This window comes from Pteropus alecto, unplaced genomic scaffold, assembly GCF_000325575.1.
Source record: "Pteropus alecto unplaced genomic scaffold, ASM32557v1 scaffold3, whole genome shotgun sequence".
Classification (NCBI taxonomy): Eukaryota; Metazoa; Chordata; class Mammalia; order Chiroptera; family Pteropodidae; genus Pteropus; species Pteropus alecto.
Genome location: NW_006442484.1, coordinates 69,985,596 through 70,001,501, shown reverse-complemented (window position 1 = coordinate 70,001,501; position 15,906 = coordinate 69,985,596). Strand labels below are relative to the sequence as shown.

The 15,906-nt window shown below is 34.2% G+C and overlaps 1 protein-coding gene across 1 annotated transcript in view; it reads right to left on the bottom strand.

Annotated features, from left to right (window-relative positions):
• Nucleotides 1-699: 699 nt before the first annotated feature.
• Nucleotides 700-15,906, bottom strand: part of MAP2 (microtubule associated protein 2) — a 123,809-nt gene continuing 108,602 nt past the window's right edge. The window contains 4 exon segments of the mRNA XM_025039439.1: nucleotides 700-1,115; nucleotides 1,342-1,454; nucleotides 4,667-4,748; nucleotides 14,116-14,456. Coding sequence (XP_024895207.1) covers nucleotides 900-1,115; nucleotides 1,342-1,454; nucleotides 4,667-4,748; nucleotides 14,116-14,456 — 752 coding nt within the window. The 3' untranslated portion in view covers nucleotides 700-899.

Sequence of the window (15,906 nt, the reverse complement as noted above, 5' to 3'; positions counted from 1 at the left end):
TCACATACCTAAAATTGCAACACCAAAGGGTGCAGGAGACACAGATACTGTGAATAAGGAAGTATAATATTCAAGTATATGAGGAAATATCACAAATGGCCACAGAGAAATATATATATATTTATATCTATAATACTGTATCAAACAGATGGAAAGGGGGTGTGAGACTGGTAGTGTGGACACAAATCTAGCTGATCAACTGACATTCTAATCAGACACGAGTCCATCCTAATCAAAGTGCTTCATTCCTAAAAGAGCACTTTTATACCACTTCCTCAAATACAGCTCAAATTCTTCGTAACTATTTTTTAATTAGCTAAATAATTTATTGAATTGACTTATACTCTGATATAATTATCCAGGTCCCAAATGTTAATAACTTAATCGAATCTTTCTTCCCATTTATACAAAATAACACTTAAAAAAACACTTATTTCTTACATGCTCTTCCCTTCCTGCAATCAGACTCCTCGATTTAATTTAACCTGTAATAAGTTAAAATGGGCAGTTTTATCTTTTCACCCAGCAACAGAATAGTGAAATGAGCAGCTTGGATTTTAACAAGGCCTTTCAGAATGTAGTGGATAGCCTTCAGGCACATGAAAGGTAAAAATGCAATTTTTAAAATGATAATACTCCATGCAAAACAGAGCAGAGCAAAAAATTGTCCAATTGTACTCATGTAAAGCCAGTGTCTTCCTGTTGCAAATGGAAATCGAGTCAATTTCTGCATATACTATTCATTTTTTTTTTTATAAAATTGTAACAATTACTAGAGTTTGGGAATGAGAGTATTTATTTTATGGTTTGTAAAGAATAAACATAACACCTGCTCAGAGCCCACTCCTGCCAAGAGCTCATGCCTAAATATTATTACTTCAAAGCTAAATGAGAAATATTCACAAGCCCTGCTTAGCGAGTGCAGCAGTGACATCCTCGGCCAAAGTGGCAAGCTGAGGGGATTCGAGTAAGTTGATGCTTCCAGAAGAGGACACGTTGCTGAGTCGTCGGGGGGATGCCACGCTGGATCTGCCTGGAGACTGTGTGATGATCTCAGCCCCGTGGTCCACACGGGCCTTAGCATGCTCTCTGAAGTTCAACTTTTGGCTGTCAATCTGTTCAAGACAAGCATCAGTCTTTGTTAACTCAACCATCTTAAGTGGCCCCTAGATCTTTATATCCCAGAGCTGATGTTAACCTCACGTCTACTCAGCTCTGTCATCCCTACTTCCTGTATGTCTAGATCTTCAGTCTGGGACTTGTTTTGATAAAGAGTATTTCAGAAGGATCAAATTTAAAAAAAAAAAAAAGATAAGATCAGCTCCTGACCTTGTTTCTTACCTTGACATTACCACCTCCAGGTACGTGGTGAGCATTGTCAAGTGAACCGACTTTAGCTTGGGCCTTTTCTTTGAAATCCAGTTTTACACTCTCGATTTTCACACGCCCACCACCTATGGGAAGAGAAAGGCTTTTAAATGCCTTGCTAAAATTAAAACTTATATTTCTCAAAAATGATTACAGTAGATAGACCATTGCAAACCACAAGCTTAATTAACTCTACTATACCTTTGACTATGGATGTGAAAGAAATTTTTTAGAATTTCTAGTCCATACCATTATCCCCATATCATGCAAGATAATGACATCCTTTTTTATACCATTATATGAATTACTTTACATATTAATACTTTTCTCCTCTACCCAGGCCTTACCTAAGATATCAGAGGGGTTCTTCTTATCTGTATAATAAATACTCTAAAAATAACACAATGAAAATATATTGCTGCATCTTTTCTAAAACTTATAATATTTAGTCTCTTATTCCAAAGGCAGCAAATTTTATTGGGATGAAGTTTTTTATTCTTCTTCATGGTAATAGGTCACTTGTCCAAAGAACTATTAGATTAGAAATGGTGTACATATACGGCTAATATATTCACTTGTAAATTTTCAACATTGATAGCTTGACTGATAAAACCAGATCAGGAGTTAAACTTTCTGTAACTAGTAAGTTTTAAGAGCTTCTCATTTTAATTAGTAGGTGGAGCAAAAGGAATAGAATCTTAGGAGATCCAGTTCTTGTACAGATGTCATAAAATCTATCTGACATTGACTTTCACATGATAATATTAAGAGAGTTTTGACAATGCCATTTCCTTAATTGCTCATTAGTCTAAAACTTGAGGATTTGCTGATAGATAACAGTGCTACGTGCCACCCTTCAGTGTTGGCTCCCAATCTCTGAATGTCTTTCTGCCTTTCTCAAGCTTGCAAATGTAAGGAGTTCTACATTGGGTAGGTATTTATTGTCCTTTATTTTATCCTTGAGCACTTCTGAGTGTCTGCTGATGTCTTTGACCTGGAAAGAAGCTGGATTAGACACCTTTACCCGTCTCCACCTAAGAGATTTGTTTTTACTTTCATTAGCAAGTTGGTTTTGGTTGTATGTATTTTTTTTAGAAGGCTAGTGGTGACATGATCCTCTACTATTATTGCATCTCTCTTGGGATTTTGATTTGGGAAAAATACCCAAGAAAACATGGACTATTTATTATATTTTTAAATTTTGGACTCCTGATGCTTATTTATTTCTGTATCAAAGGGAAAGGTCTGTTAAGGCTTAACAGAGGCCTTATGGTATTTTTCTTATGCTACACCTAGATATTTATATTAGTACCCAATTACTTGGCCAGGAACCTCTTAATGGTGTTATTGAATTACAAATTGAAAGTACATCATTCGTTCTTCTCCTAGAGGCTTAGAATGTGCACGATGTTATTTAACTCATGTTTACAGAAAAAATGTAGTCGTCCTTCCCTCAAAATATGCATTATTGCAGGAATTTTTATCTGGCCATGTAGGTCTCACTTGTTGATTGTGATGGGATTAGTGTGATTCATAAAACATTCTAATCTTGGTTAGAGGCTGGGGGATATTGAGGTTTCAATTAGATGAGATCAACTTTCTTGGGATCTTACTTTTCTATTTTTTGGTAGTCTCTGATAAAAATTGCCTTTTCAAGCTTTCTTTTATGATTCTATGTTGTGTCAATATAATCTTGTTAAAATTTTTGTTGAACTGTATTTTGAGAGAGAAAAATAATGTAATATCAACCCAAAATATATTCAGAAAAGAAAGCTTGAGAAGTCTATTTTTGTTGAAGTCCGACTAGTAATTTTTATGCAACTGGTAGAGAAGTCCATTTGAATTCAGAAATCTATGTCTTTGATTCTGAAGAATTCTGACACCTACCAGGAGCAGTAATTATGAAAGACTATATATAATCTTTATCAAGCTTCATCTGTCCTGAAGTGAAGTCAGTAAGACTAGATATTTCAATCCGTGCCTCCAGGTGTTGAATTGTTTCCTTTACATTCTCCTTAGATATTCTGCATTCCAAAGTAACTTTGTGAAAAGCTTGCTATTGTTAGTTAAGGATCATTATGCTAATACTTCTTTATGAATTTAGTCATCGAATTGAGTTATTATCGAAGTAGGAGCTAGAGTTAGAAACAAGTGGGAGTCCATGACAATAGTCTTTTATGACCAGTAAATCTTACACTTTCTTTATCTACATAAGATTTTTCTGTGCATTAAGATCCCAAGTGAATTTGCTTTATGAATACCCTTTGTCAAGTGAAGCCTGATTTCTAGACCTGTTTCCAATACATGTAACTATTTTGACATGTATCTCATCTACCTTTGCTTTTCAACTAATAGATCCTTCTTAATAATCTTCTCATGATCAGAAATCTTACTGGATTCATTCTTATATCTTGTTTCTGATAACATTTGAGACAACGATAAATGGAAATAGTCTATTACCTTGTTTAATTAAGATGCCAAGCATAGATGATTAAAATCAATTGCTTTCTCTTGTCCTTTTATAATTCAACAGTACATATAAGTTGTATCAAAATATTACAAAATCAAGAAAGTTACAAATTTCATACTTTTCCATTATTTACATATGCGTGAAGGCAGGATTTAGCAAAAATATATAATATACATTACTCAGAAAACAAAATGGCTGATAATACGTTAGATTCGTACTTTAAAGAGAGAAAAATCTCTAGAAAGCATAAATATAAATTTTACTTTGGAGTGCTGGCCCTGTAAGATATTCTAGAAAAACAAGAGGTCCATGGTCAAATAAGTTAGGGAAGCATTGCATTCTGCTGATAATTCACAATGTTTATTGACCTAGGATCTGAGAAATTCAGCAGATAAATTTTTTCAGCTTTGCTTAAACACAATCCTTATTTTACATAATGTAGAAAAAAAACAATTTTGTGAAAAATCTTTAGAAATGCTGCTTTTAGCCCATGTAATTATGTACAAATATATGGCCCAATGTATTTTATAGACTATATATTTCAAAAAAGCTCCACTATGAATGTTGAATACACAGAGATAAATGCATCTTATATATTTTTTAATTTTTAACTTGTCCTATAATAAATGGTCTATTTATGGTAATTGAGATTACTTGTCCAAATGAAGAGGTCTAAATTTCTAACTTAAGTTTCTATTAATAAAAGGATTAAGTATCGGGATTTTGAAACATCCTTCCAATTAGGTATTTCTCGCAATAAAAATTTTGCTTGTCAATTTCTTGAATCCAATTCAATATTTCTCAAGCTATCAAAAACTATTTGTTTACCTGGCCTGTGGCGGATGTTCTTCAGAGAGCCACATTTGGATGTCACATGGCTGAGGTCTATCTTCTTGGTAACAATCTGTACCTGTGCGAATCACATAAAATATGCTTATAATAGTTTTGACATGAATAAGCCCCCAAGCTCACACATAAAATCTAGAAACACATCCAAACTCACAACACACAACATATCCAGGAACCCAAACTGAAGTACATACATACACGAGAACACATAAACTCCCATATGTCCTCCCACGTTTGGTTGGAAAGAAGGACCCAAGTGAAGGAAAATGCTAGAATAGAAGATTTTATTAGTGGAAAACAGATCATGCCACAAGGAGATAGAAACACCTGGATTAATAAGGCAAGCTGTCACTCAGAGTATGAAGCCACAGCATGTTAAACCTTTCCATAAGCAAAGAGCCAAGTAAAGAGATAAATTATTCTTTAAAAAGTGATTTTTACGTAAAAGTGACCAACAGTACTTATAGATACAAGGTGATCAACATTGCTTTAAGATACAAGAAGACGGCTGTAAAAATCCTTTTCTAAAATGTTGTCCTATCTTGGCTAAATGGAAAATTTCTTGCACAGCAAATTATAAAATGATAGCAAACTTTTTTTTTTTCTTTTCGTGTTTTATTTATTACCTCTCTCAGTATTTAAAACAGTGCTTCACCAAGTGTGCTTCATTGTTTGTTTGCATCAGAAGTACATGGGAATTACTGAATCGGACACTGGGAATAGGACCAGGGAATCTGCACATTTGAAGAAGTGATTCTCTCCAGAGGAAAGTTTGAGATTATTGCTTTGGAGGTCGAAAGCCCCGCTACTTACTTTAAGATCGTTAGTTAACTCAACTTATCCTTTTCTGCTTAGGCGTTTTGACCAGCAGTGCCTGCAGTAGAGGACAACTGGGTTGATCCTCTGATCTCCTCAGGTATTTACTGGGACCAACATTGCTTCTGTGAGAGGGTAGGTGGTGTGTACTTACAGTCAGGGTGACAGGAAGGAGGACAACTCTGTCCATGTAAATACTGACCCTGAGGCTTAGCCCAGTACCCTTGGAAGAGACCAGAAAACCTTGCTATCCATTTCCCATGACAGTGACATTTTTAAGCTCAGTAGAACTGCTTCAAGCATCAGGGGACAACTGCTGGAGAAGGCAAGTGCTTGTCTCTCCTTTCACTGCTTGACTCCATCTCTGCCCAGCTGAGGAACAAGGAGCTAAGAGTTATTAGACAGGTGAGAATTCTGGTTTTGATACCCTGTAAATTACTTGAGTCATGGATGGCCAGAACCTGAAGTTTAGGTGACAGGATCTGGCTTGAGTTTTCCTGTTTCAACTCTCAACTACAGTTGAGAAACATGGATTCATCTTTCCCTTCCTCTCATAGGATATTATTTCCACTCAATTTAAGAGACAGGAAAAATCCCATCAAGATGTGTATACTGGGATTTGCAACCTTTCACTTTGAATTACAGATGAACTCTGCTTCGCCAGTTTTGTATCATTCCAAGTGATATCCTAACTTTCATGAATAATGAAGCACAAAAGATCGACATTATAGACTTTGGGTATTTTCAATATATCGGTCTTTGCCTCAAGAGTAATTTAAATGAAGCTGGAAAAGTATGTGCCCAGGTTACTTTTGCAGGAGAACAGAGGCAGCGTGAGCAAATACCTTGAAGCTGGAGGCTAGCAAACAAAATCAGAAAATAAAGTGGGTTTTCCATCTCCCTGAGTGCACCCCATTAAGGTTTACTTCCTCAACTGAAAGCACGAAATTTGCTGATGATCTTACAGGGAAGGATGGGAAGCCCATCACCTGAAATGTGAGGCTGACAATCTCCCAGACCAGTGGACCACATGGAGCAGCAGCAAGAAAGGGGTGTGCGTTGGCAAGGAGGCAGAAAAGGAGACAGTTTGCTGGCTGTGCAGAAGGCTCCACACAATCAGGACAGCTTTCTCACAGAAGCTTCTACTTACATTTCCGCCCCCAGCAGAATGTTTGATGTTATCCTTGGAACCACATCTGGACTGAACCTTGCTAAAATCGATCTTCTTGTTTAAAATCCTAACCTAAAAGGAATTGGAGGTAACTTCACTGTGTGTTTTTTCAGTGTGCTTGGTGTACGGAAGCAGAATGGTAGTGCCAAAGAGTCTCCAAACTCCCTCCCACCTACGTAATCATTTAAGAGGAAAAACTAACGCTGACACTAAAGAGCAGATCTATCTTATAAATATGAGCCTCTATTACCCTGGACTCCCAAGGGTCAAATGCTTGAGAACCTTAGAGAGGCCAGGCGTAGGCAGGTATAATTTGAAAACAATTGGAAGAATAGAAAAATAAAACTTGGATCACTGGTGAGGAGAAGGCTTCCAATATTACGGGCAACATCGGGACTCATGGTTACTCTATGGAAGGTCCAATAGTATATAGTTCAACCCAGGATCCTGAAGGATATGCCAATGCCTTATTCTCCCACCCCCTTAATCTTGGCAGTCAGTCATCACAATTGTAAATTACTTAGTACACTTGACTTAACTGTATTATTGGCCCATATACCATAGGTGAGGCTCATAATTGGTCTAGTCAATGCTATAGGTGAGGATACTCATTCATTCAGAGGAAGAACCACTGGTTTTCTAAGAAGGTTGACAAGGAGGCTCTGGGCCACCTCTGCTGAAAGAGCTTGACTATTCCTCTTGCAGGTTTTGCTCAGTGGTCTTCTGGAAGGCTTCTCTCTGACAACTGCTCATAAAAAGCCATTACTCTTGGATGGTGGGTGTGGAAGCATTCTTTATACTTTAAGAGGGGATAAAACCAAGGACCATTAGTTAGCTGACTTGTTCTAGGTCATGCAGAGGTAGTTCATGCCTTGCTTTCATCCAACAAATTTCATGTTAGGTGTTTTATTTCTATTTTCAGTAAGTCCAGGGTTCATCTTGAACACAATAGCAAATCCAGACAACAGCACATCCAGATATGGTGGAATGTAATGTACAAAGTAGTAACTCATGACTTATTTCATGTGTCTTTGGAATTCTGCATGTCTCGGGGGGCAGATAAGCAATATAAGAATGGAAAGAGGTTTATTTTTTGTTCGTTTGTTTGGTTTTACTTTATCTAATACTACTATTCTTCTTCCCCTCCCCTAAAAGCTAAAGAAAAATCATGTTTTCAATACTCTAGGGGACAATTTACCCTCTTATTAAAAAAAAAAAAAGCTAAATAATTTTATCCTAGATATATAGCTGTGCCCTCAAGTAATATCACATCTCTTGGTCTTTGCAAAAAAGAGTAAAAAGTTCAAGAGGACACGAATTCTGGCTATTTTTAACTAGACAAAGCTTAAATTGCGATGCCTGCCAACACTGACAAGATAGCTACCCCTTACAGGGAAATATCACTGACAACTTTCGTTGGCAGCCTAAGGGAAGTGCCTCTTGTCAAAATCTGAATTCAGAAGACATGATGCTTGTGCCACTCTTTAGGGCATAATAAAAATTAAAATTTCAGAAAAAAAGGTGGATATCACTGAATCTATATCTAAAATAAGTATAGCCGCACTCTAAAAGTTTCATGTAAACTATAGATACAGATAGATACCTTTAAGTCAATAAGGGCCATTACAACTAAAACCACATAGATAGATTATGTTTAGAAAGGAAATAATTTTGATTTATTATTTCTAACAACACTTTTTATTATTCTCCATGAAGATCTAATTATTTTGGCAATAAAATAGAATTTATCTTAAGCCATTTTTCTAAATCTTGGGGATATACAAGGTCTCATATTTCATTTACAAATTTTAAATTAGAGACCATTAGAGTACCAATCAAATGACTCATTATCAAGTAGTCAAAAGCCAAATGTTAAATCTGATTCACTTGTTGCAAAAATAGAAATTCCAAATTTGGTTGCATGAATCTGACTCTAACATTTAAACAAATTTTTGACAATGTTTATGATTTCCAAAGCAAATTATTCAAACCCAAAGGGGTCACACACATTCTCAGCACTATTTAGGGATAATTTAAATCTTAAAATCCTAAAATATCAAAGCCAAGTTCTGTTGATTTTTTCCCCCAGATTTTATAGAGAGTCATAGATTTTCTAGTGAGAAAAATAGCTGGCCCATTTCGATGGTAGATTTTCTCAGCCTGTGTATGCTCAATCTACAATGTAAAGTAGACCTTTGATATGCATTAATGGCACATTCTTTACATATTTTCATATTTGCAATAGTGTCATAGTATCTTGCTTTTCTCTAAAATGAGGCAAAATATGATATTCGCCAGATTGCTTGGTAGTTGAGTGGACAAAAACAAAACCACTTTGGGCAGTGGATGCTTGATGCCTTGTGTAGTTTACCCTCTAGCTTGACAACTTGTATTCGAGTACCCACCTAGTCCACGTGACTCACATTTATGTCTTAGAAAAATTACAAAATACTTCATGCCAAAGATCTCTAGGATCGTTTACAAATAAATTTCATGAAGGTAAGAATTTCAGAAATTGTCCGTTTTGTTCAATTATGTTCTCAGTACCTAGACAATAGTATGATATAGGTATTTACTCAATAAATACCTATAGGTATTTACTCAATAAATACCTATTGAATAAGTGATTGAGTAAATGAATATACTAATTTGAGTTTCTGGAATTATTTAGGAACTGGAAATCAGCTCACTATGTTATTTTAAAGATGCCAAAGTTGATTTTAGAATTGATATTTCATTATTGATGCTTGATATTATCTAGAGGAAATCAAAAGTTAGCTAACCTTTGTTTTAAAACCTCAATTTTAAAAATTATTAAAAAAATAATCTATCAGTTGTAGGCTAATACAAAAATATGATAAAAAATGCAACACAACTTTCCAAATTTAATGATCTTGACTTTTTAATAGCGTATTCATGTAATACATTATAAGCATTAAATTATTTCATATAAATATTAATGAAAGTTCAGAAGCTTCAAATTTCAATCCAAGGCAAGAAAATCTTGGTGTGGAAGAGAATGTTAAATAAAATTACCATATTCATGTTGTGTAACAAAAGTTAAAGCAAACAAAGACTAAGGTATATAAAATTGCGTACTTTGTAGACAAATGATTATTCACTAAATAAAAATGATAGAACCTGACTTTAAAGCTCAGGCATTAAAGGGTGATATTAGAAGCCCTATGTGCAAGATGTAGGTAATGTCAGGACTTCTGTTTCTTATTCTGTGAATATATGAAAGTTCAAATATAAGGTGAATATTTCTGACATCAAATGTTCCTTTATCTGATATATCCATATAGAACTGAGAGACAGAAATTAGACTGCTTTATTTCTAGATTATAAGGGTATACTTCATAGGTTCTATTATAATGAATTTATCTAAATAAATTTTTTAAAAAGATGCTAGGGTAACATTGACTGAGAAATAATAGGCTGACAAATTCTACAAGATCTGTTACATAAATGAGTACTATTGTTTTCTTAAAAAGGAGTGACTTTAAGATACTATTATCTTTAACCCAGCTGACCTGAAAATGACTGACTGCTCCATGAGTGAAGCTGAAATACATAATTTACAAGGTAATCCATCAAATCCATAGAAATGGCCTTGTAGAGATCATGATCTACCTAACCACCCTATCCAACAAGCTGTAAATGAAAACAACTTCTGTGAAACTACTTCATTATTAACTTTCAACTATTACCAGGGTACAAAAATTGTGCTTTCTATGCTGATCTTCATAAGGCTGATGGAGAAAAAACAAGAAACCTGTCAAAACATGTAGGCATAGTCCATAAGTTAATGTGCCTATAAGACATACACAGAAAAAGTACCAAGTACCATTCATTGAGTTGGTGGCTAAATGTCTTTATGCCATGCATTTAAAGAAATTATTTATTTTCCTATCTTTGTTTAACCAAGTAATTGTGTTCTTAAAAAACTAAAACTATTCTAAATTTTAGATTTAGACAATGTTAGATTAGGGAGCTAACTACATTTAGATGGTTTCAAATTAATACACTTAATAAGATAGTCTTACCTTTTGCCTTGAGATAAATTAGCCAAGCTCACTATCTACAGTGAATTCTTTCCAATAGAATGTATTTGTTTTAGCTGAACAGATTAACTTTATTGCTTTCTGTCATGCTCCTCTTATTTTCAGCTAGTTTATCTATGCCATTAGGCACTGATTTGCTAAGCTGAACTTGCCTATACAAAATGGGACTTTTAATAAGAGAGATAACAGCTAGAAGCATAAAACCTACACATATGGAAGAGCAATAAATGTCCCAATTGGAGCAAATAATAAAGCTTCCTAACTTGGAAAGTTGTTGAATTCCCAAAACACATATATCTTTTATTGTACATTTTTTCTTCCAATTCTTAGTGATTGCACAAACTTTAAAACAATAATAAAGCTTTTAAAATTAAATCATTTACATACAATCTAACCATTCTAAATTTTATGGTAATAGAGCCGATGCAGAAGAATTAAAGTTACATCTACAAGTTTACTCTCATTTTTATTAATAAGAATTGTGTGACTATTTTTTCTCAATACCTACAGACCACATATCTGTATTGCAAAATCTGGCTTCTATAGAAAGTATCACTATTGTCCTGTCCTTTTCAGTGGTTCTGAGTTGGCTACTGTCCGTTCAAATATCCTAGGATAATTAATTTACAATCGAGAACAACATACAAGTGGCTTTAATTTTCCCAACAGAGTACATTTATGAATTCTCAATCAGATAACAAAGGTTATCTGATGTGTTAAACACATCAGCTTGATAATTTCTAAGAAGTTTTAGCATAAAAGTTTTCCCTAGTCATTCTATAAAGTGGAAACTATGATGATCCAATCAAAACCTCCAGTTTAACATGTACAGAAAAAGAACCTGTCCTCACTCTCTGTACTTGAGAAGATCATACACTAAAAGGAGGCTTTTAAGGGGATAGTGTTAAAGTGTTGAGTGATATATTTTTCCTACAATGACAGTTCAACTGCAGTGCATCTCAATTTCCCAATTCACTTCCTCCTCCAATTTAAATGCATTGATGTCATCTATGACAAAACAGAAGGCAAATATCTTCCTCCATCTGTTTCTTATCTTGGTGAGGAGAACCTCTTGCTTTTCCAACAAATGTCACTTCATAACTTCACTGTTATGAATTTTTTCCAAAGTTATCTGAAGCTGAGATAGGATAATTTTGCAGCAGGTTAACAACTCCTTTATTAAACAAGAGAGTTTCTTCAAATGACACTGTGATTTTGAGGCTATTTTTGTTCTTTCTGTAATTTTTGTCATATGTCTTTATTTGTCCTTAATTACCATAATCTCTAGGGCAAGTTTAGTTCAGTCAAGAGAATAAGACATCGTTATATCAATTTTATAAATTACCAAGTACCAAGTATAGTAGAAGTCAATTAAAATTAGACAAAAATATTCACAACCGGATATGATAAAGAAGCAGAAGACGAAAATAAATGTTTTCATATTTTTCGGATTGGTTTAACCTCAGTGATTCTAGAAAAGTTGAGGCTAAAACCACTCTTTTTGTCTCTACCTTGAAGAGTACTTTCAATAAAATCGCATTATAAAATTTCCATGTCAAACTATATCAATAATTATTCCAATTTTTTTTTTTTTTTTTTAGTTTCAATGCAATATCTTGAAAATAATCTATCTCCTTGTGGTTCTAAGAAGAAACAGATTCTTTTTCAGTACCAATATTTTCCAGAATATAAGAAGTAAACCCCACATTTAATTTAGGAGAATACTAGAATATGGGGATATTTATGAAGAGAATTGATTTTAAATATACACAATATTACTCTATATTAAGGGGGGCCTCACCCAGAATTAAAATGATAAACTTTAAATTGGTACTAAATTGATTTTATTCAACTTACTCTTTTAAATTATGTATAAAATATAAAAATAATATGAAATTTGGATATTTCCAAAAAGGCCAAAATATTTCTTTCTCTTGGATGTGAAAAACTCAGATAAATATAAGAATACTAAGAGATTTTGAGAATTATAAGTTTAAATTTGGTAGAATTTGTTTTTTACTTAAAAAGAGTTTTTGTAGCTCATATTTTTAACAACATCTTTCTACGACAGAGCATCCTTCTATGACTATAGTATTATATAGAATATTATAGTTGTTCTGAAAAAGACATATTAAGGACCTAACTTTGGTTGATTTTTCTTAACTTTTGGGGCTTTCCTGAACAGAATCATGAAACAGCAAATAATTCTGTTGCTAAAGGAAGGAGTAACACTAAATTTTTGTTCCAATAGTGAGTAGGTGTCCTTGATAGCTTCACATTTCGGTTAGCTCTTTCTTCTAAGCCTGCCCTAAAAATACATTTTCTCTGCATGAAGAAGAGATACCAAAAATCAGTGGCAGAAAATAAGAGACAAAAGAAAGAACGGCAGAAAATAATATTGAGGTTGAAAGGAAAGGCATTCTTGGGATGGTGAAAGGGCATTACAAGTTTGTTCATGTACAAAACAAATTATTACTTTCTCTATTCTCTCAAGGATGGGTGTTTTATCTCTTCAATGACAAGAAAAGTCGAACTATCCCATGGGTAAATCAATATTGCAAAGGAAATAGTAAATGACATTTGTATTATCTCCTTCCAGGCTAATTGTTTTGTCCAAACGCACAGTGTACAAGCAAGGTTCAGAACTCAAGGCTCCATGTTTAGGAAAGATATGAATGTTTGCTTTGGAGGTGCAGTTAAGAGTTAATAGGTATAGCTTTACTAATAACTCTATTCAATACAATAGATCTTAAATAGGGTTCTGATACAACATTTTGGTCATCGGAACTGTATAGAACTGTCTGTTTATTATCGACATGAATGTCTTCCCTTTGCAATGTTTAGGTAATAGCAGCCAGAGAAGAAACTTGGTAAACCATGCTGAGATTTTGGAGTGAACATGGAGAGACTGTATTAGATGTAATCGGAAATTCTTGAGGAAGAAAGAAGGAGATGAAACTCGAATCACTAAAATAGAGTCAGATGAACTCACAGTCAGGATCTAAAATAGAATGATCAAATTTATACCATAAATGTCATTTTAATCTCTTGAAAGTTAAAATCCACAAAGCAATAGAGATACATTCAGAAAAGGTCTGTTAGGCAATAAAATGAAAGATTCTCCTATATGGTCAGATCAATTTTTATCCAATAATAACCAGAAGAAATGGACTTGGCATATGATTTTCATTATATTTTATAAGCTAGGTTTCTCAGACACATTCCGAACTCTTGGCGATGAATTGTAACCAGTAACTCTTTAACAGCTCTATTTCCCTATTATTGGAAGAACTGTTAGCTTATAATATGAGGAAGGCATCATAATAATTAGTGGGATTTCACACCTGGCAGCACATACTTATTTAAATGATTCTTACCTGCCCCCCTTTAGGCTGGTATTTGATGTTGTCTGTTGATCCGATTTTGGATTTGACATTCTTCAGGTCTGGCAGTGGTTGGTTAATAAGCCGGAGCTGCTTGGGAGTGGCGGGAGATTTTGGAGGAGTACGTATGATGGCGACCTTCTTCTCACTGGGCACCAAGATGGCAGATTTAGGGGTTCCTGGTGTGTGAGGGGTTCTGGGATAGCTAGGGGTTCCAGGAGTGCCTGGTGTACGTGAAGAATAGCTTGGTGGGGTGCCAGGAGTGATGGCAGTTGATCCAGGGGTAGTGGGTGTTGAAGTGCCACTTTTTCCTGCTCTGCGAATTGGCTCTGACCCTATATTAACAAATAAAACAAAACCAAATAAAACAAAACCAAAACCATAGCATCAGAAAGTTCTCCTCAAAGTATCTTTCTTCCCATAATTGTTAGAACTTGCAATACATTAAATTTCTAAAGTGTTTAGAGTACGGATTACAACGACGCTTGGAAAGGTGAGAGCCTCCTTTTTTTAGGCTCATAATTCGGTGACATTTTTTTGAAATTTCACTGCTATCACTGCAAGAGTAAAATTTGAGTTTTCCTGATTTGTTTTTCTTAAATATTACTACGAATGTTTTAAAACTATTTTTTTACTTGTGTGATTGTTAGAGCATACAAAGCTACCTTTGGTTGCAAAAAAGATCTGCACTTAATGTTCTATGTGGGCTCATATTTCCTGAAGATTCCTTGTATGGTATGCGGAGGATTCATTTTTCTGTGTAGTAAATTCATTCTGACATCCAGGTGGATATAACATAAAACCGTGTATTTAGATGACATAACTTTGGCCTGTGTAGAAAGTTATTTATTGAAATATGTTTCAAAGTTACTTCCTCAGATTATACTGAGTAGTAATGTGAGTTGCAAATGCATTTATTGAAAGCTGTTCAATTACATCAGACTTTGTTCTACAACACCATGTATTTCCTTTATAAGGAAATTTACTTCAGCTGTTAATACCAAAGTCTATTTTTCTCCTTAGAAAACTAGGATGTTTTAACAATATATTCACAGTAAATCTTGTACCTGAATGTTCTTTCTCCTCTATTTTCATTACTAGTTTGGCAGTTTAGAATCAAATTAATAATCCTTCTCAGTCAATTACACAGAATATTATGAGATGCATTTTTTTTTGCCTCAACTTGACCCTAGCCTCATTTTGTCATTTAACTCTTTTGCCCTCATTTTACTATACTATGTTCCTCTCATATTATCTTTTAAAATGTGTTTCTGAATGTCATTTCAAATGCTTTTTTGAAAGAATGATATAAATAAAAGTACATATTACAGATTTCAAAGCACTTTTGTGAATACCAAACATCTAACAACCCCCCCAAAAAAACTACTTGCAATCATTAGAAGCAGCTCTTCTTATCCCTGATTTAAAAATGAGGACATTGAGGCTCATTTACCCAGATGATACTAAACTCTAAGCCAGGTATAATATTTAACTTCTTAATATTTAACTTCCTCTTAACATAAAAACCTTTTCTCTTAGAATAATACATTGATTCCAATCAATGTATTAGAATAATACATTGATTCCAATACATTGTCCAATAAATGTACAAATTCTTTTACTTTTTTGTATTTTATAGGAAGGGCATACTTTCATTTTTTTACTACTGAGTATGTGTACTTTGTAAAAAAATCAACAAATTTTCTAGAAATTTTATAGAGGATAAAGGTATAACTCATTAATTTTAACCCAATGAAGTGGAAAGGATCTTAGAGCCATCTAATG